At 40.9% G+C, this 20,008-nt stretch overlaps 1 protein-coding gene across 2 annotated transcripts in view; it reads right to left on the minus strand.

Moving 5' to 3' along the window:
• The window catches only part of CTPS2 (CTP synthase 2), a 109,627-nt gene extending 93,377 nt beyond the window's left edge, over positions 1-16,250 (minus strand). Inside the window, exons 1-3 of one of the 2 annotated variants that reach the window (XM_018043919.1) lie at positions 15,922-16,250; positions 10,045-10,249; positions 4,122-4,292 (exon numbers count right to left, since the gene is read on the minus strand). In XM_018043919.1, the coding sequence (XP_017899408.1) occupies positions 4,122-4,292; positions 10,045-10,210 (337 nt within the window). In that variant the 5' untranslated portion in view covers positions 10,211-10,249; positions 15,922-16,250. Of the gene's footprint in view, positions 1-4,121; positions 4,293-10,044; positions 10,250-15,739; positions 15,885-15,921 lie in introns of those variants that run through there. The other variant, XM_018043920.1, reaches the window with a different exon arrangement.
• Between the last annotated feature and the right edge of the window lie 3,758 nt (positions 16,251-20,008).

Genomic DNA, 20,008 nt, shown 5'->3' on the forward strand with positions numbered 1-20,008 from the left:
AAATGAGACAAGCTCCAGGCCTAGTGTTACTATCCATGTCACTGAAATTAATATCACTGACCCAACAGAGATTTAGTCATTTAAATGTTATGCCATCTCTCTTGAAACCCACCAACCCCAGAGAAACACAGAGCAGAAGTGCCATCTTTGAAGCAACTAGAAAACACCTAAAATGCCAACTAAAAACTGTGCAAGGAGGGCCGCTAAGGGTGCTGAATGCCGAATTCCCAGCGGAAGAAGGACGCAGAGTGGCCCAGCCCTGCAAACCCTGGGCAGCCCACCAGCCAGTGGGGAGCAGTCACTGAGAGGATGTAGAGGAGGCCTGCAGGCTGACCAGAGGCCCGCAGCGGCTACTCTCAGCTGAAGAGGCTAAAAGGTGGCATCTCCACGAGCACGAAGCCCTGGGCTACCTAAGTGCTGAGCAAGCCTACAGCTGCTGGTCTCAGCCAAAGAAACCAAAAAAAGTGTTTTTGTTTCTAATTAACTAACCTGATACGATGTAAGAAGGAGAAATGGGGGCCTCTGGGAAGCTGACGCGGAGAAGCGCCTGTCAAGTCAATCACCTGCCCCACCAGCCCTTGGGGCTCCCAGGCACCCCTCCCCTCACTCGAGGTGGGAGGAAGTCGTCTCTGATTGGTGCATTTGGAACGACCCATTGCAGCATGCCCAGCCCAACACCTTTCTGTGAGGACTGGGTAAGTCAGCTCTCCCTCCACGTGGGCAGCACAGGCACTCAGACTGCAGGTCCATGTTTGGGACCTTGCCCTTTCCCTAATTTGGGGAGGTGACTGGTATGAGGCAGCAAACTCTCCCTCCCGCAGGTTTTCCTAATAGAGGAAAACTATTAGAAAGCACAACTGCATCAATAGTTGAGATCTAAGCCACACCATCCAGTGTCAGCAGTAACACAGCTGATCTTTTGAGCTCCATCTGTCCAATTTATCTACTTCCCACCTGCTTTTCAACTTGAAGGTGATTTAAACGGGGTGGGAAACTAGCATCTTTACCCTACCATGCAGTTCAGTTCAGTTCAGTCTAGTCGCTCAGTCATTTCCGACTCTGCGACCCTGAGGACTGCAGCAAGCCAGGCTTCCCTGTCTATCACCAACTCCTGGAACTTGCTCAAACTCATGTCCATCCACTCGGTGATGCCATCCAACCATCTCATCCTCTGTCATCCCCTTCTCTTTCTGTCTTCAGTCTTTCCCAGGATCAGGGTCTTTTCCAATGAGTCAGTTCTTCGCATCAGGTGGCCGAAGTATTGGAGTTTCAGCTTCAACATCAGTCCTTCCAATGAATATTCAGGACTGATTTCCGTAAAGATTGACTGGTTGGATCTCTTTGCAGTCCAAGGGACTCTCAAGAGTCTTCTCCAACACCACAGTTCAAAAGCATCAATTCTTTGGTGCTCAGCTTTCTTTATGGTCCAACTCTCACATCCATACATGACTACTGGAAAAACCATAGCTTTGAATAGATGGACCTTTGACGACAAAATAACGTCTCTGCTTTCTAATATGCTGTCTAGGTTGGTCATAGCTTTTCGTCCAAGGAGCAAGCGTCTTTTAATTTTATGGCTGCAGTCACCATCTGCAGTGATTTTGGAGCCCAAGAAAATAAAGTCTGTCACTGTTTCCCCAACTATTTGCCATGAAGTGATGGGACTGGATGCCATAATCTTAGTTTTCTGAATGTGGAGTTTTAAGTTAGCTTTTTCACTCTCCTCCTTCACTTTCATCAAGAGGCTCTTTAGTTCTTCTTTGCTTTCTGCCATAAGGGTGGTGTCATCTGCCTATCTCAGGTTATTGATATTTCTCCTGGCAATCTTGATTCTAGCTTGTGCTTCCTCCAGCCCAGCATTTCACATGATGTACTCTGCATATAAGAAGCAGGGTGACAATATACAGCCTTGACATACTCCTTTCCCAATTTGGAACCAGTCTGTTGGTTCATGCCTGGTTCTAACTGTTGCTTCTTAACCTGCATATAGATTTCTCAGGAGGCAGGTAAGGTGGTCTGATATTCCCATCTCTTGAAGAATTTTCCACAGTTTGCTGTGATCCACACAGTCAAAGGCTTTGATGTAGTCAATAAAGCAAAAGTAGATGTCTTTCTGGAACTCTTGCTTTTTTGATGATTCAGCGGATGTTGGCAATTTGCTCTCTGATTCCTCTGCCTTTTCTAAATCCAGCTTGAACATCTGGAAGTTCACGGTTCACACACTGCTGAAGCCTGGCTTGAAGAATTTTGAGCATTACTTTGCTAGCCTGTTCCCTACCACATAGGAACTTACGAATACAAGGGGCAAGGGTTGCAGACGACAAAAGAGAATAATCAGAATTGTTAGGTAGGAAGTTAGGCATGAACAAGAGGGGTGGTCTAGGTGAAAAGGATGCAAGCTGATGTCTAAACACCAACCCAGACACACCCAGGAGAGCTCACAATATGCTACAGAAATAATCACAGTGGCTTCTCCAACTCCAGCACATGCGCCCTTGATGCACAGCTGTGTCCTCAAGTAACCGTAGCCAGCTTTAAGGGTTCATAAATATTCTATACATACATACATCTGATTATAACAGACTGAATTATGGGAAGGACATGCACAATACAGCCTGTCATTATGTAACTCGCAACTGTCAATCAGCCTTGTGTGTATGCCAATTTGCATTCCCTTTCCTGATTGGTGGTAGGTACAAGCCCTATTTTGCATAGGGCAGAACCAAGAGAAGGAGACAGGGAATATAAAAAGGGAAGCCAAGTGGGAGTTGTTACCACCCCTTTGCTGTTGGTCTGCTCCCATGTCTTGGGAGTGTCTGCTTAATAAAAGAACTGTGTGCTTCCACTAGAATCAATCTGATATTTTGTAGAAGTAAAGCAACCTGACAGAAACATGTGACCAGTGGAAAAGGTTGGTGAAAAAAGTCATCATGTTGCCCTCCTGTTCAATCCCATGTTCCTTCCCACTACTGTTCTTCAAAAGGAAGTAATCATCATCAACGCAAAGATTCAAGAAAAAAGTAGAAAAAGAACATATTAAGGACAGACAAAAATTGACTCAGATCTACACCCAATCAGATATGTGATGAAGATTCCCTATGGATTTCATAAATAAAAGCTAGAGAGAGAAAGATAAAGAGGGCAGAAAAGGGGGCTAAAGGAAACAATGACATTAGTAACAAAGAAAAGACTGATGAAAATATAATCAGGAACATGGAGGATAAACTTGAAGTTTGCTTGGTGACATGGTAATAGACACCGTAGTGATCATTTTGAAATGTACAGAAACACCAAATCACTATGCTATATAACAGGAACTAACATAGTGTTGTAGGTTGTGAAGTTGCTCAGTCGTGTCCAACTCTTTGCAACACCATGGACTGTAGCCTCCCAGGCTCCTCTGTCCATGGGATTCTCCAGGCAAGAATACTGGAGTGGGTTGCCATGCCCTCCTCCAGGGGATTGTCCCAACCCAGGCATCAAACCCAGGTCTCCCACATTGCAGGTGGATTCTTTACCATCTGAGCCATCAGGGAAGCCCCATAGGTTAGTTGTAGGTTAGTTATACTTTAAAAACAAACGGAAAAAAATATATCCGATTTGTGGTTATGGGTGGGGGGAATGGATGTGTGAGTGTGTGCTCAGTCATTTCGATTCTTTGCGACCCCATGGACTGTAGCCCACTAGGCTCATCTGTTCATGGGATTCTTCAGGCAAGAACACTGGAGTGGGTTGCCATTTCCTTCTCCAATATTAATTATATATATTAATAATTAACATGGTTCTAAGTTATATAAGTTAAAAGAGTAAATCCTAAGAGCTTTCATCACAAATTTCTTTAATTTTGCATCTATATGAGATGATGGATATTCACTAAAGTTATTGTGGTCACCATTGTATGATGTCAAATCATTACGCTATACACCCTAAACTTTTACAGTGCTGTACATCAATTATATCTCAATAAAATTGGAGGTGGGGAAAAAGAAGGAAAGAAAAGAACAGAGGGATTTGAGAAAGACTGAAGCTTGTAAAGCACAGGGACCTCCTCATCTTTAGGTCTATTTTAAGCAGTGAGTGCTCAGCCAACAGGGCCCTCTAGTGTTTGTGGAATATAATACCTTGTACTGTTTTCCCCAGGTAATCGCCACGCCTCTCTTTATTGATCACATGTTGATATATCTTCCCAGTAGTGATGTTGTTGTCTTTATAAAGATTAATATCCAAGAACCTTTCATAATTTCCAAGGTCTAAATCAACTTCTCCACCATCGTTTAAGACAAACACTTCACCTGGGATAAAAAGGCAATGTAAAAATTAAAAATTTGCTTCCAGTAGATTATTTTCCAAAGATGAACACAATATGTTAAAAAGCTGGTAAAAGACATTTATAAGCCATAGTTTATCACTATTTCCTTATTTTAATGGGAAAATTGAGTAATTCTAATCTACCCATGATAATGCATTAGAAAAATTCTAGTATTCTATAATGGTAGTTTTTAAATGCTTTCTGAAATTCTGTCTTCAAGATTTAGCTTTTCCAAACTCATCATATACCATATGAGAAAGGGACTTTCAAACAGTAGTTTTAAAAACAAATAGCAACTGACTTCGAAGCATCAGTATCCTAGACTCTGAAATTGGCATAAGAAAATTTTCATTGACTCCCATCTTGAGTAAAGACACTATTAAACAGACAATGGATGAAAAGCAGAGCCTCCATTAGCCCACAGGGCGACTTGGTGAAACTGAGGCCAAAAAGAAAGTGAGCAATAAGCCACCACCTGCACAACAGCACTGTCGAGAAGGATATAGATGAAGACTTAATCACACTACGGGCACCTGTGTTGACTACTGGTTATGCGTCTGGGTCTCCAGTGTTACTAAGGGCATCAATTTGGAGGACAATGTCCTAACGCCACCTTGCCAGAAATGAACCTCTCCCTGATTAATGAAATTCTATCATTTACTTCTATTTCTAGATGTTCACAGCATAAAAAATAAAAAAAGGAAGGTTGGCTAGCTTCTGAACCTAATCTGAAGCCTTTTATACTCTCATTTATGGATTCCTCATAAGGTACCAGTGGGATCTGAAAGATCTCTAATTTTAAAGACAAAACAACAAAATAATGAAACTCCAATATTTTGTATTTCCCAAATTCCATTTCTAGTTCAAATTCTACTTTCCAATATTTATCAGGAATCACCAATCTATGGGAAAGTCTTTGTACTTTCATCATTTTAACTTCTGACAAATAGGGGAAGATCTCTGAAATCTCTTAGTTAATTCAGGCCAAGTCCGGTTTGGTAATAATACAGGTATACAGCAAAGGTCTTGAAATTTTAGATTCTTAAATTTTAAAAGTAGTATCTATTATGTTCCTAGGAGAAAAAGGACTTCCCAAGTGGCACTAGTGGTAAAGAACCCGCCTGCCAACGCAGGAGACATAAAAGACGTAGGTTGGATCCCTGGGTCGGGAAGATCCCCTGGAGGAGGAAATGGCAACCCACTCGGGTATTCCTGCCTGGAGAATCCCATGGACAGAGGAGCCTGGAGGGTTACAGTTCATAGGGTCACAAAGAGTCAGACATGTTTGAAGCAACTTAGCATACACACAGAAGAAAAAGAAAAGCTGTAGATCATGTCTTCAAAAAGCTTTTTTTTTTAAATTTAATGGAATTATAATAAAAATTCCAACGGATTTTTTTTAACTTGACAGTGAAGAAAAACGTGTGATTACCAAAATAAAACACACAAAAAAGTAAATAAAAACAAAAGCCCTCATAAAATAACAATGAGTACAGGAAGATTGAAATATATATATATATTTATATATTTCAATATATACAAATATGAAATAAGATAGCACAAACAAATTCTACACAAAACCAAAATACACCCAAAAGGTCCCTATTACATAAAGGAATTTAATATATGACAAAAAAAGATATCATTACAAATCAAAGTAGGTAAAATACACAAATAAATTTCAAGAAATGTATGGGACCAATAAGAAGAAAAGTTTAAAATTTTACTTCAGAGACATAAAAGCAGGTATGAATAAAATGAAAGCCACTTATAAAGTTCCTGAATAGGCCAGTCAATAATTTCAGTATTTAATTCTTCCCCAAATTAATTCATAAATTTAAAGGGCAAGTTTGATAAAAGGTCTCTGAAGTTAGTCTTAAAGACAACTAACATTTTGAGGTTAAAAAAAAAGGAAAAAAGGCATAATGGGGAAAGTTCTGACTTACTTGATAATAAAAAGCTATAGCTATTAAAATGGTGTGTGTGTGTGTGTGTGTGTGTGTGTGTGTATGCGCGCATGCTCAATTGTGTCCAGCTCTTTGCAACTTCATGGACAGTAGCCCACCAGGCTCCTCTGTCAGTGGAATTTTCCAGGCAAGAATACTGGAGTGGGTTGCCATTTCCTACTCCAGATAATATGGTGGTCAGGGATAAACAAAGAGATCTGAACAGAACAGAATAATAAGAGAGAAATTTAGTGTATATTAAAAGGTGGTATTTCAAATCAATGGAGAAAAGATGAAATCTTTGATAACTGTGATTAGGAATAGTTACTAACCTCATCTTCATCTTTCATCAAATTAAATTCCATATGTATTAACAATATTAAAGTAAAAGCAAATGGTGGTGATCATTTTGAAATCTATGAGTGTTGTGTGCTAAGGTGCTTCAGTCGTGTCCAACTCTGTGCGACCCCATGAACTGTAGCCTGCCAGGCTCCTCTGTCCATGGGATTCTCCAGGCAAGAATACTGGAATGGGTTGCCATTTCCTCCTAAAGGGCATCTTCCCAACCCAGGGATTGAACCCGCGTCTCATGTCTCCTGCATTGGCAGGCAGGTTCTTTACCACTAGTGCCACCTGGGAAGCCCTTGAAATGTGTAAAAACATCCAATCACTATGTTGTGCACCAGGAACATAGTATTATAAGTCAATTATACTTCAAAAGCAAACTCATAGAAAAAGAGATCAGATTTGTAGTTCCCAGAAGCAGGGGTAGGACTGTGTAGAATTGGATGAAGGCAATCAAAAGGTACAAACTTCCAGTTATAATATAAATAACTATCAGAGATATAAATGTAAAACATGATAAATATAATTAACACTACTCTACGTTCTATATGAGAGTTTTTAGAGCATAAATCCTAAGAGTTTTCATCACGAAGGAAACAATTTTTCACTATTTCTTTAAGCTTGCATCTGTATGAGATCATGGATATTCACTAAACTTATTGTGATAATTATTTCATGATGTATGTAAATCAAATCATTATGCTATATACCTTAAGCATATACAGTACTGTATGTTAATAAAACTGGAAGAAAAAATAAAGTAAAAGCAAATGAAACTCTAAAAATGCCAGAAGAAAATACAGATATTTAAATATTTCTGGGTCAGCGAAGCTAACAGGTGACATCAAAGGCAGAAACCATAAAGGAAACAGTGGATACATTTAGTTACATAAACAGTAAAATGAAATTTATCAGCAGCAAACAGAGGTAATATTAAGACAAACTGCAAACAGGGTAGAAATATATTCATGTGGTAAGTATAGGTTAATATACTCTGCACAAAGTATTCCTGAAAATCGTTTTTAAAGATCCAAAGGAAAACTGTTATAACACATGCGTTAGTCAATTTTGCTGCCTACCAAACAACCTTAACATCTCAGCAACTTATAAAACATCTACTGATTTCTCCCTCATGTGATGTAGGGGTTGTGGGTCAGTTGTGAGTCTACCCTGTGTCTTCTTATTCCAGGACTTGGGTTGAAGGAGAAATCTCTCTATGGGGCAGGCAGCTCGGACAGCAGAGGGCAGAAACACAAGACGGATTGAGTGAAATTATGCCATCGCATATGCTTCAACAAGGCATATGTCATATTCACTAAAACCCTACAGAGCAAAACAAATCACATGGCCAAATAAGGTGACTGACATCTCTGGTTTGCCCAGGAGTAAAAGTATTCCCAGGATTCAGGACTTTCAATTTCAAAAGCAGGAAAGTTTCAAACAAACCAGGAAGAGTTCATTACCCTATGCGGCCTAAGGCCAAAGTCAGTGGGGTGTGGAAGTTTACTCACAAAAGGAAGTTGGGTGATGGTTTCAAATAAATATATGATTTACCATAGACTCCAATAAGCCATTTCACCAACAAAATGAAAATCAAAGAAATCTAAATTAACATAATGAGATACTCTTTTTTGGTTTTTCATTTACTCTCAGGTTAGTAAAGTTTAAAAAGGATAGTATTCAGCAAAGGTATATGGAATTTATAAAGATGGTAATGAAAACCCTCTATTCGAGAAAGCAAAAGACACACAGATGTATAGAACAGACTTTTGGACTCTGGGAGAGAGAGAGGGTGGGATGATTAGGGAGAATGGCATTGAAACATGTATACTATCAGGTAAGAAACGAATCACCAGTCTATCTTTGATACAGGATACAGGATGCTTGGGGCTGGTGCACGGGGATGATCCAGAGAGATGATATGGGGTGGGAGGTGGGAGGGGGGTTCAGGATTGGGAACTCATGTACACCCGTGGCTGATTCATGTCAATGTATGGCAAAACAAATACAGTATTGTAAAGCAAAATAAAGTAAAAATAAAATTTTTTTAAAAAAAAGAAAACTAAAAAACCTAAAAAACATATCTACCCACCAAATCAGAAATTCTGTATCTAGACATTTATGTTAAAAAAACTGTATAAGTTTCTTGTCACAGTGTTGCCTATAATATCAATAAATTGGAAATGATTTCCTATTATTGTGTAGATTCTGTACAACCTTTAGAAGTATAGAATCTATTAAAATGTCTTCAGGATTAACAGGTACACACTACTGTATATAAAATAAGCAACAAGGATCTACTGTACAGCACAGGAAACTATATTCAATATCTTGTAACAACCTATACTGGAAAAGATTCTGAAAAAGTGTGTATATATATATATATATATATATATATATATATATATATGTATAAGGAGAATGGCAACCCACTCCAGTATTCTTGCCTGGGAAAACCCATGGATAGAGGAGCCTGGTGCACTACAGTCCATGGGGTCAAAACAGTCAGACATGATTTAGTGACTAAATCACCAAACCACCACCATAATGTATAACTGAATCACTTTGATGTACATCTGAAATATTGTAAGTCAAGTATACTTCAATTTAAAAACTAGTCTGACTGTAAGATTCAGATCATTTAATGTTCAAAAATAAGCCAACTGATCTATGATGTTAGAAGACAGGATAGTGGTTACCCTGGTCATTTCAGATGGGGAGAAACTGGAAAGAACATAAAGGGGGTTTCTGTTTTTTGATTTGGGGGCTGTTAACACAGCATGTTCATTTCATCAAGTGGTATACATATGATTTATACACTTTCTTGCTTGTATGTGAAAAGTTTAGAAGGAAAGTATGTAAGGCCTTGTGCCTTTTTAAAAATAATTAGTATAGAGAATTCCCTGACAGTGCAGCAGTTAGGACTCCATACTTCCAGTGCAGGGGTACAGGTTCAATCCCTGGTCAGGGAACTAAGATTCTGCAAGCTGTGCAGTGTGGCCAATAAATAAATAAAAATAATGAATATATACATAAAAACTTCAACATTAATAATAATTATTCCAAGTGGTAGGAAATGGATGATTTTTATTTTCTTTAGGTCATTCTATATTGTCAATATAGTCTATATTGTCTCATTTTTTTTTCTTAATGAAATGTTGAGAAATATATTACCTTTATGATAAAAAAAAATAACAATAATCCACACTACAAAAGGTACAGAGAGAACGGTATGCTCACATACTGCTTTCCAAAAGTGTGGACTAATTTGGAATGTCATCAGCAATCTTAAAAATGTATCAATAACCATGAGAACCTTCACAGATCCATAATGATCCAGCAACTCTACTTCTGGAACGCTATCTTAAAATTACCCAGATACAAGAAACAACTGCAATTTGACTCAGTGCTTTATGGAGTGGGGGGAGGGGTTCTCCCTCATACCGTGCTCATAAGGTGAAAAAGTGCCTGCATCGATGTTTATATAGGGGTCAATTTTGATGGCAGTCACTCGGAGTCCACATGATTTTAGAATCGTCCCAATACTGCTGGCAATGATCCCTTTGCCGATGCCCGAGATGACCCCACCAGTGACCAAGATGTACTTCATTGGCAGAGGAGTGGCTGGGTGCCAGCACCCAGGTATAATCTGAAAGGTAATAAAATTAATGGTCAGGGAAGAGAAACATGTTCTTAAACCAGTAAAGCAAAGAGTATGCTGAACCAAAATTTCAAAAGCCGACAGCACCTTTTCAATCTAAGTATTTGAAACAAAGTCTTATCGTCTAGGTTTTTCTTTCATGTCAATATTCAGGAAGCTGTGGATACTTTCTGCAAGCAAAATGTCTGACTTCATTACCCTGATGTTACATTTACCCCAACTTTCATGTGACAAACTTCATCATAAGAAGTCAAAATTCTCTAAGATTCAGAGGCATAGTAAAATGTTTTTAAGAGATCAGGCTCTGTAGTCAGATCTGTACAAGCTGTACCTATTTCTTCATCTATGAAATGAAATAAAAAGTACCATTCCTTTGGAATATTATTCAGCACTAAAAAGAAATATCAATCCACAAAAAGACATGAAGGAAACTTAATGCATGTTACTAATTGAAAGAAGTCACTCTGAAAAGGCTACATACTATACAATTCCAACTATATGACATTCTGGAAAAGACAAAACTATGAAGACAGTAAAAAGATGAGTGGTTTTCAGGGGTTATTGGGGAAGGGTGAATAGGAGGAGCACAGAGTGTTTTGTTAGGGCAGTGCAACTATTCTGTATGATACTATAATGGTGGATACAGGTCATTATATATTTGTCCAAACTCACAGAATGTGTAACACCAAGAGTGAATTCTAATGAAACCTGTAGACTTGGAATGATAATGATGTGCAGGTTCACTGACTAACGAATGAATGTTCCTCTCTGGTTCAAGATGTTGATAACGGGGAACACCGTGAGTACGGGACAGGAGGTATATGGGAACTCAGTGCTTTCTGGTCAGTTTTGCTGTGAACCTAAAATTGCTTTTAAAAAAATAGTCTATTTTTAAAATCAATATTCAAATATGCCAACATTTTAAAAAAATCTTGCAGGTGGTTGTGAGGATTAAATGAGCTAAGGTATAGATCAGAGGTCAGGAAAGCAGGGCCCACAGGTCACATCTGGCCCACTGTCCATTTTTGTACGGTCCCCAAGCTAAGACTGTTTTTACATTTTAAATGATTGAGAAATGATCAAAAGAATATTTCATGACACATTAAAATTAAATGGAACAAAAAGTTATATGAAACTCTAACTTCAGCATCCATAAATCAAGTTTCATTAGCACACAGCCATACCCATCATCTACATACTGTCTATGGTGCCTTTCTGGCTACAATAGCAGAGTTGAGGAGCTGGGAAAACAGAGGCCTCTGGACCACAAAACCGGAAATATTATCTTTCATGGAAAATGTTTGCTGATATCTGGCTTAGAGGGGGTCAAATCGACTCCTATATTAACATATTGTCATTGTTGTTCAGTCACCCAGTCATGTCTGACTCTGTGACTCCATGGATTGCAGCATGCTAGGCCTCCCTGTCCCTCACCATCTTCTGAAGTTTACCCAAGTTCATGTCCATTGTATCAGTGAGGCCATCCAGCCATCTCATCCTCTGATGCCCTCTTCTCCTTCTGCCCTCAATCGTTCAGCAAGGACTTTCCAATGAGTCAACTGTTCGCATCAGATGACCAAAATACTGGAGCTTCTGCTTCAGCATCAGTCCTTCCAATGAGTATTCAGGGTTGATTTCCCTTAAGATTGACTGGTTTGATCTTGCTGTCCAAGGGACTTTCAGGAGTCTTCTCCAGCACCAAAAGTTAGCTACTAATGTCACTATCAATTAATAATAAATGTATCCTCCTTAACTAAGCATGTGGAACACTGAATCTGTTCTTTGCCCATCTATTTCATCATATAGAAATATTCAAGCAGGAAAAAAAAAGAAAATATTGTCATAAAGAAATTTTATTTGACTTTGCTGCTGCTGTCTGATTCAAACCCTTTTGTTTTAAAGGCAGACAGGGAGTCCATGAGCTACTTGGTTTTCTCTACACTGAGTACTATTGCTTTTCTCTTGAGCATCACCAGGGGCTGTGCACCTGTGCATTTCACCATGCACATGAAGGTGAGCCTTACAGTCCTGGCAGGCCAACTGCCAACAGAGTGAAACTATTAATATAAAATTGCAAGTCATAAAATTTTAAAATAAATTAATTACAATTTAAAAATTCAAAATAATTAGAAACTGCAAGTATAAGAAAAGACAGTCACTAACAAAAACTACTAACTATAAATCCCACTTTCTATTGCAACTCACAATTTTTTTAAATACCTGGAAATTAAGTGTAAGTGCAATCAGGTAGGAATAATTTCAGTTCCCTGCTTATCCTATATCTGTTGTCCCCAACGAAATGCCCATTCTGATTTTGTAGTTTCCTCTACTTGCAAAACAAACTAGCTTAACTTAAGAGATGTAGAGTTATCTCACCTCAGAGCTGTGAGTTCTTTTTGATCACCATCAGGGTGAGTAGACTGAAGTCATCCAAAATATACACGTCCCATCCCAAATGGCTTCCCTAAGTCTCTGGGCCTGCCTTTCTCTGCACACTACAGTTGATCACATTCAATGGCATCGTTCCTCTTTACTAGCCACCTGGCCCTCCACCCACCCAACCTGAGCTAGATTTAGCCTACAAGCTTCTCAGTCCAAACACAGAATGCTCCTTCTATGGATCCAAAATGTATGTAAATCTTCCTCCTACCGCTCCTACTAGCCCAGGTAGTTGGTAGAGTGGGAATTTCATCACAGTCTTCCGGTACTCATCCCACTGTTGATTTTTTTTCTGTTTTGATCAATGCCCCTCCTCTGGAGTCAGACAGCCTGAGTTCAAGTGCTGACTCTGTCACTCATAGCTATGACCCTGGGCACCTTCTCCAACTTTTGCAAACTTTGATTTTCTCCATCTGGGAAGTACACAGAAATAATACCAGTGCCTGCCTTATAGAGTTATGTAGGTATTTCCAAAGAGAGCGCCCAAGTGCTGAGTGAAGGTTAGTTCTTATTTTTCAGAGCCACCTATGCACTGATTCAGTCAGCTAACAAATATTTACTGAAAATCTGTTAGGTAGGGGAGGAAAAGCTTCCACCCCAAAATGTGCCTCTTTGGCATGAGGATTAATTTAGTTTATTTTTAAGAAACAAGGACTCAGTAAGTCTTTCTTTTTTACTGCCCACCCCTTGCCGCCTAAGGAATTTAGATAAAGAACCTGCTCCCAATAGAGCTATCACCAGAGATATGGGTTGTCAAAAAAAAAAAAATTCCTTCAGGTTTTTCTATAACATTTGATGGAAAAACCTGAACAAATTTTCTGATCAACCCAATATTTTCAGAGACTATGAGCTAGATGTAATGTCAGAAGCTCTTAGAGATCAGAATCTACTCTGGGTCCCACTGTCTCTGGCCTGGCCCAGCACACATTTGTTTAGGGAAATATTTGCCTTTCTGTCTCTAAATTAATTGCCTTCTTCCCTCTTCAAGTCCCAAAACACTACCTCCAACATCCTCTTTCATCTTGAGCTGAAGATACTAAGAAAGGCGAGGGTTTCAACCCTTTTGGCAAGTGACTCAGTTTTCCTGAGTCTCTCTCAAGAATTATTAAACTTTTTAAAAATTTTCTCCTATGAATCTGTCTCATGTCAATTTAATTCAGAAGAACTTAGAAGGACAGAAGAAAATTTTCTTCCTCAAGGAGAATTACATGCTTGATGTGTTCCCAAATCCTGTGTGTATGGGGGTGAATATAAAATCAACGTTCCTGCCTTCCTGGTTTTCACCTTTCCTTGGGATGAAGGGGCAAATAATCGGCACTGTAACTACCTTATTCCAGCACTGTCACACTATTAAAATGACTTCTCATTTGTAAAAGTTAGCAACATGGAAAAATGCCATAAAAACAGAAGAGTATTCATGAGAAGGTACATTATGTGGTTGTCAGAAAGCCTAAGAATCTTTCATGTAAAATATGCTTATAAGCATTATATTATCTATTATATAAGACATTATATTATCTCAACTGCTTTTTAAAATTAAGACTGCTCAAGTCACACTAAAATGCTACATTTTAATATATTTAGGTGGTTGGGTTGCAGGTAAGTATCAGTTTTCCACATTTTCAAAAGCACAAGATAACTTTTTAAGCACATCAGATATTTTGCAAAGTTCTTTTTGAAAACGTAACTCAAAAATAGAAAATATAACTTAATATCAAGGAGACACCTAGTCCTTTCCATCTCTTTTAAGCAAACAAGTAAGTCTGAAGCAAAATTTAAAACAGTAGAAAAAGCAGATTCTTCACACTCTTTCTAGAATCAGAACTTTTTTACTCTTGTGAATTACATTATTTACATTGACTCACAGGCAGTGAGCAGAACCAACTGTCTGTAAAATAGGGGTGTGTAGAGCTGTCCGCTATCCAATAAAAACATAACATTTGTGTAGTTTTAAATTTTCCAGTCGCCATATTAAAAAAGTAAAAAGAAACAGATTAAGGTCATTTTAATAATATCTTATTTAACCCAATTTATCCAAAATACTATCATTCAACACATAATCAATATAAGAATATTTTGGTGAGATAATTTACATCCTTTTTGTTGTTGTTGTTACTGTCTTTCGAAACTAGGTGTGTCTACTCAAAGCACATCTCAGTTCACACACTTGCCACATTTCCTGCTCTCAAGAGTCACATGCTGCGAGTGGCTACCACACTGGACAGCGCAGGACTAGAACAACTGAAAAAAAATCAGAGGCAACAAGAGACACCTTCTCGATGACGGCCATTTAGAAAGCAGTCAAAAACAAAACAATACTTACTTAATAAGCCCACTTTATGGAAATTCTAGAACCGGCAACACTAAGCTCTGATGAAAATCAAGGGGTGAGGGCAGTTGTGGATTGACTGGAGAAGAGCACGAGGGAACTTTCTGGAGTGATGGAAATGATCTAGGTCTACGTTTGGGTAGTGGTTACGCGGGTGTATAATTTGTCAAAATCCCTTATCTGCACACTTAAAATGGGGGCATTTTATTGAATGCAAATTAGACACCATATGTGGAGAAACTGTTGAAGAAAGAAAGCTATGTTGTAGCAGCAGCGGACTCGGGCTCAGCGCGCCCTAACCAGCTAGGAACCGGGAAACAGAGTCGCGGGGCGGAGGACGGGACAGAAAGGCCCACTCCCTCGGCGCTGGGCTGCACTTCCTCCAACGCCATCTCGGGGCTCCCGGGCCCGGGAGAAACCGGGCTGGGCACGCGGCGGGCCCCGGCACCCGATTCCGAGGCCAGGCGCGCGCGGAAGCGCCGCCTGGGGACACGGCGCTCCGGAGCCAGGGCCGCTGGCCGCCCCAGGGCGGGCTCCCAGGGCTCAGCCCCGCCCGGCCGCTGTGGGCCCGCGGGCAGAGCGCGCGGTGTGCAGGGACGCGCGCGGCGGCCGCCCTCGGAGGGGACAAAGGCGCTCGGCCCCACGTGCGCGCCGGGCCCGGGGCGCGGGCAGGCGGGCGGCCCGGCGCGGAGGCCCCGGCGGGGGATTACCTGTGAGCCGGCGGCGCTGGCGCGGAGGACGGCCGCGCTCACCTGTCGGCTGAAGCGGCCGCCGCCAGGGGTGTCCCAAGCCTCCCTCAAGGTCCCTCCCGCCTCCCGCGCGGACCTCGGGGTGCGCGGCGCCCTCCTAGGCCCACTTCCCCTCTCCTGCCGCGCGGGCCCCGCTGACTCACTCCGGTGAGCTTGGGGGTGGCACCCGGGTTTGTGCCACGCTCCGAAACAAGCGGCCCCAAAGTGAGTCCTCTGGCGCCGGCGGCTTCCCGTCACCCTCTGCCCTGGACGCACTCGGCCCCAGGCCTGGCTCAGCCCCGGGGACTGCCCCTCCCCTCCGCGGCTGGCGGAGCACCGGCACCTCGGGGACGCGGGGGAACGCCACGTCCCAGCGCCCCGGCCCTCGGCACGCCCAGACCCTGCTCGGGCCCACGCGTCAGGCTCTCGACGCCGGAAAGGGCTTCTGGATCGCGGAGAGGAACTGCGGGAGCTCCAAACGGAGGGCGACGCTCAGACCGAGTGCGGCCCTGTGAGGGGCTCACGCTATGGGGAGAGGGCTACACCTCTATTGGCGTCAGTAAGGTTCCTGGCCAGGACGCGTGTAGCAAACATTAAAATTAAAAAATCAAAAATTCTAGGGGGTAGGGGGACGACAATCAGGGCTTCGCCGAGTGACTTTTTAAAGAAGATGGTTGGTGCCTCGGTGCCAGGAAAGGACACAGGAGGTTAAGGCGAAGGGAAGAACATGCACAAACCACTGAAGGAGAAAGGATCTAACTAGGGACAACAGGAGGGTTTGGAGTGAGATGGAAGGGCTGGGAAACTGGTGAAAATTTTGACTGGCCAGCCAGGTGAGTCACTAGAGGGCCCAGTGAGGTGAGCATCACTGAAGACCCAGTGGAGTCTGGAAACCATTACTGTACAATGAGCTCCACCTAGGTCGACATATAAATACTGATATTGTGATAAAACCGGAGTTTGCTGGTTGAGTAGAAAGATGAGAGCGAGTAAGTTAAGGGCACTGAAAGAATGTTACGACGGTGACACACCAGGGGCCTAGTCCCCAGAAGAAAGGAAGGGAGCGGAGCAGGGAGCAGGTAGACTGAAACTAAGAAGAGAGATGGTGACTTCCCTGGTGGTCCAGTGGTTAAGACTCCACGTTTTCAATGCAAGGGGCGGGGGTTTGATCCCTGTTTGGGGAACTGAAATCCCACATGTACCACAGCGCGGCCAAGAAAAAGAGAGATAGACCAAAAGATGAGGGCCTGTGGGGATGGAAGGACTGAGGAGTTGTCACCAGACTGTGGGTGTCAGCGATGTCAAAGGGGAAGAAATTCCAGGAGATGATCCAGTTTAGAGTCTGACCCTGACATGGCGTCAAGTAAGATGGGCGTCACTGGAATTGGGCCTAGGGCTCACCAGGCCAGTGTGGGGGACATTGAGGACCCCCAGAAGGATGTCAACAATTGGAGGAGTCAATCGAGGCCAAGGAACCAAATCTTCAGTGAACGTGGAGGAGCAATGAGGAAGCTAGTAGATAACAGCAACAAGGAAGGTTGAGGGATGGTTGGCAAAATTCAATTTTTTTTCTTTTTTTTAAGGAGGAAACACCTTATAAAAAGGCAGGAAGTACAGAGGACTTTGTTGTAAAACAAGTCTTCCAGAAGACCCAGCACAAAGGATGCTTGTGAAACAGGTTCACATCGATGGTAATACTTAATACTTCATGCCACATATGTAAGGCTTCCTTCTACATTTCAGTATTTCATTTCCTTTTTACAACCAGGACAGTTATTAAGATCCCCCTTTTTATACTGCAGAATCTGAGGCTTAGAGATGTGAAATGCCCTGACCAAACAGTCTGTCCCACAAAGCCAGACTCTTCATCACAGGATATAAGGCCTCATCTTAATTCTGTTAATCTACAAGGCGAACAGATGATGGATACTCTGTGAATACAAAGGGATTATTATAACTCCAGTATCATTAATCCAAAATGGGAAAAGATTTGAGGAGAAAAACAAATTTGATAACACGAGTAAGACTGACTGACTTGTGTGGGATCAGAGTGTGTCTTCCCTCACCAGGTGCTTATATAGCATTGGGGATAAAAAAATTTTTTTTAATGAGAAAAGGAATTCCCTGGCAGTTCAGTGGTTAAGACTCCACACTTCCACTGCAGGGGACACAGGCTCAATCCCTGGTCAACTAAGATCCCACCAGCCATATGGCAAAAAAAAAAAGAAAAGAAAATCTGTTGATTAAGTTGACTGCTCATGTTCTTTTATAATCTTTAATTTTGAAGAATTCTACCCTTCAGGACAATTGTAACAGGATGTCTGGCATTTGCTTCAAATTAATACAGGATAGGGGGAAATAGGTGGGGATACAGATAATACAAACCTGGCCAGGGATTGATAACTGTTGAAGCTCAACCTTCAGGTTGGTTTTCTATATATTTAATTTTGATGATACAAGCCTGGCCAGGGATTGATAACTGTTGAAGCTCAACTTTTAGGTTAGTTTTCTATATGTTTAATTTTCCCACAATAACACATAAACTCCAACTCTTTTAAACACATACACACAATAAAATTAGGACAATTTAAAAATTAATAATCCATATGTTCATCACACATGAATGGGTAAATAAAATGTGGAGTATACACACAATGGAATACTATTCAGCCTTTTTCAAGATAGCTTTTTTTCATTATATTCAATGATTTCAATATTTAGATTTCACATATAAGTGATGACATACAGTATTTGTCTTTCCACATCTGGTCTATTTCAGTAAGCACAATATCTTCCAGGTCCATCCATGTTGCTCAGATAGCAAAATTCCATTCTTTTTTATGGCTGAGTAGTATTCTGGTGTGTGTGTGTGTGTGTGTGTGTGTGTGTGTATGTGTATACATACCATTCTTTTTTATGGCTGAGTAGTATTCTGGTGTGTGGGTGTGTGTGTGTGTGTACGTGTATACATACCACATCTTTATTCATTCATATGTTGATGGACACAAGTTGCTGCCATACCCTGGCAATTGTAAACAATACTGCCATGAACATTGGGGTGCATGCATCTTTTTGAATTACTGTTTTCCTTTTCTTTGGATATATGCCCAGGAAAGGAATTTCAGGATCACAGGGTAGTTCTCTTTTTAGTGTTTTGAGGAACCTCCACAATGGCTTCACCAGTTTACATTCCCAACAACAGTGTACAAGCATTCCTTTTTCTCCACATCCTCACCAACATTTGTTATTTGTGGTCATTTTGATGATAGCCATTCTGACACGTGTGAGTTGATATCTCATTGTGATTTTGATTTACATTTCTCTGATAATTAAAGACACTGAGTATCTTTTCATATGCCTGTTGGCCATCTGTTATGTCTTCTTTGGAAAAATGTCTATTCAAGTCTTCTGCCTATTTTTTAATCAAGTTGTGTGTTTGTTTTTTATATTGAGTTGTATAAGCTGTTTTTGTATTTTGAATATTAACCCCTTATCAGTTGTGTCCCTTGCAAATATATTCTCCCATTCAGTAGGTTGTCTTTTCATTTTGTGGATGGTTTTCTTTGCTGTACAAAAGCTTTTAAGTTTAATTAGGTCCCATTTGTTTATTTTTGCTTTTGTTTTCTTTGCCTTAGAAGACAGGTCAAAAAAAAATATTGCTACAATTTATATCAAGGAGTATTCAAAGTAGCCTTTTAAGCCAGAATATTAAGGAAATTCTAACACATGCTACAACATGGATGAACCTCAGGCACATTTGCTCAATGAAATGAACCAGTCACAAAGGCAGTTGTGGTATAATTCCACTTATGTGAAGTTACTGGAGTAATCAAAAATCAGAGACAGAAAGTAGCTTTGTTACCAGGGACTAGGGGAAAGGGAGATAGGGTTGATGTTTAGTGGGTAAAGAATTTCAGTTTTGCAACAGAAAAAGAATTGTGCAGACTGGTTCCACAACAATGTGTATGTAGTTAATACTATTTAATTGTACACTTAAAAACTGGTTACAATGGTAAATTTTATGTTTATCTACCACAATTAGGGGCTTCCCTGGTGATTCAGTGGTAAAGCATCTGCCTGCCAATGCAGGGAACGTGGGTTTGATCCCTGGGTCAGTAAGATCCCCTGGAGAAGGAAGTGTCAACCCACTCCACTATTCTTGCCTGGGAATCACATGGACAGAGGAGTCTGGCGGGCTATAGTCCATAGGGTTGCAAAACAGCTGGACACGACTTAGTGACTAGAAGAACA

Source organism: Capra hircus, assembly GCF_001704415.2.
Source record: "Capra hircus breed San Clemente chromosome X unlocalized genomic scaffold, ASM170441v1, whole genome shotgun sequence".
In the NCBI taxonomy this organism is placed as follows: Eukaryota; Metazoa; Chordata; class Mammalia; order Artiodactyla; family Bovidae; genus Capra; species Capra hircus.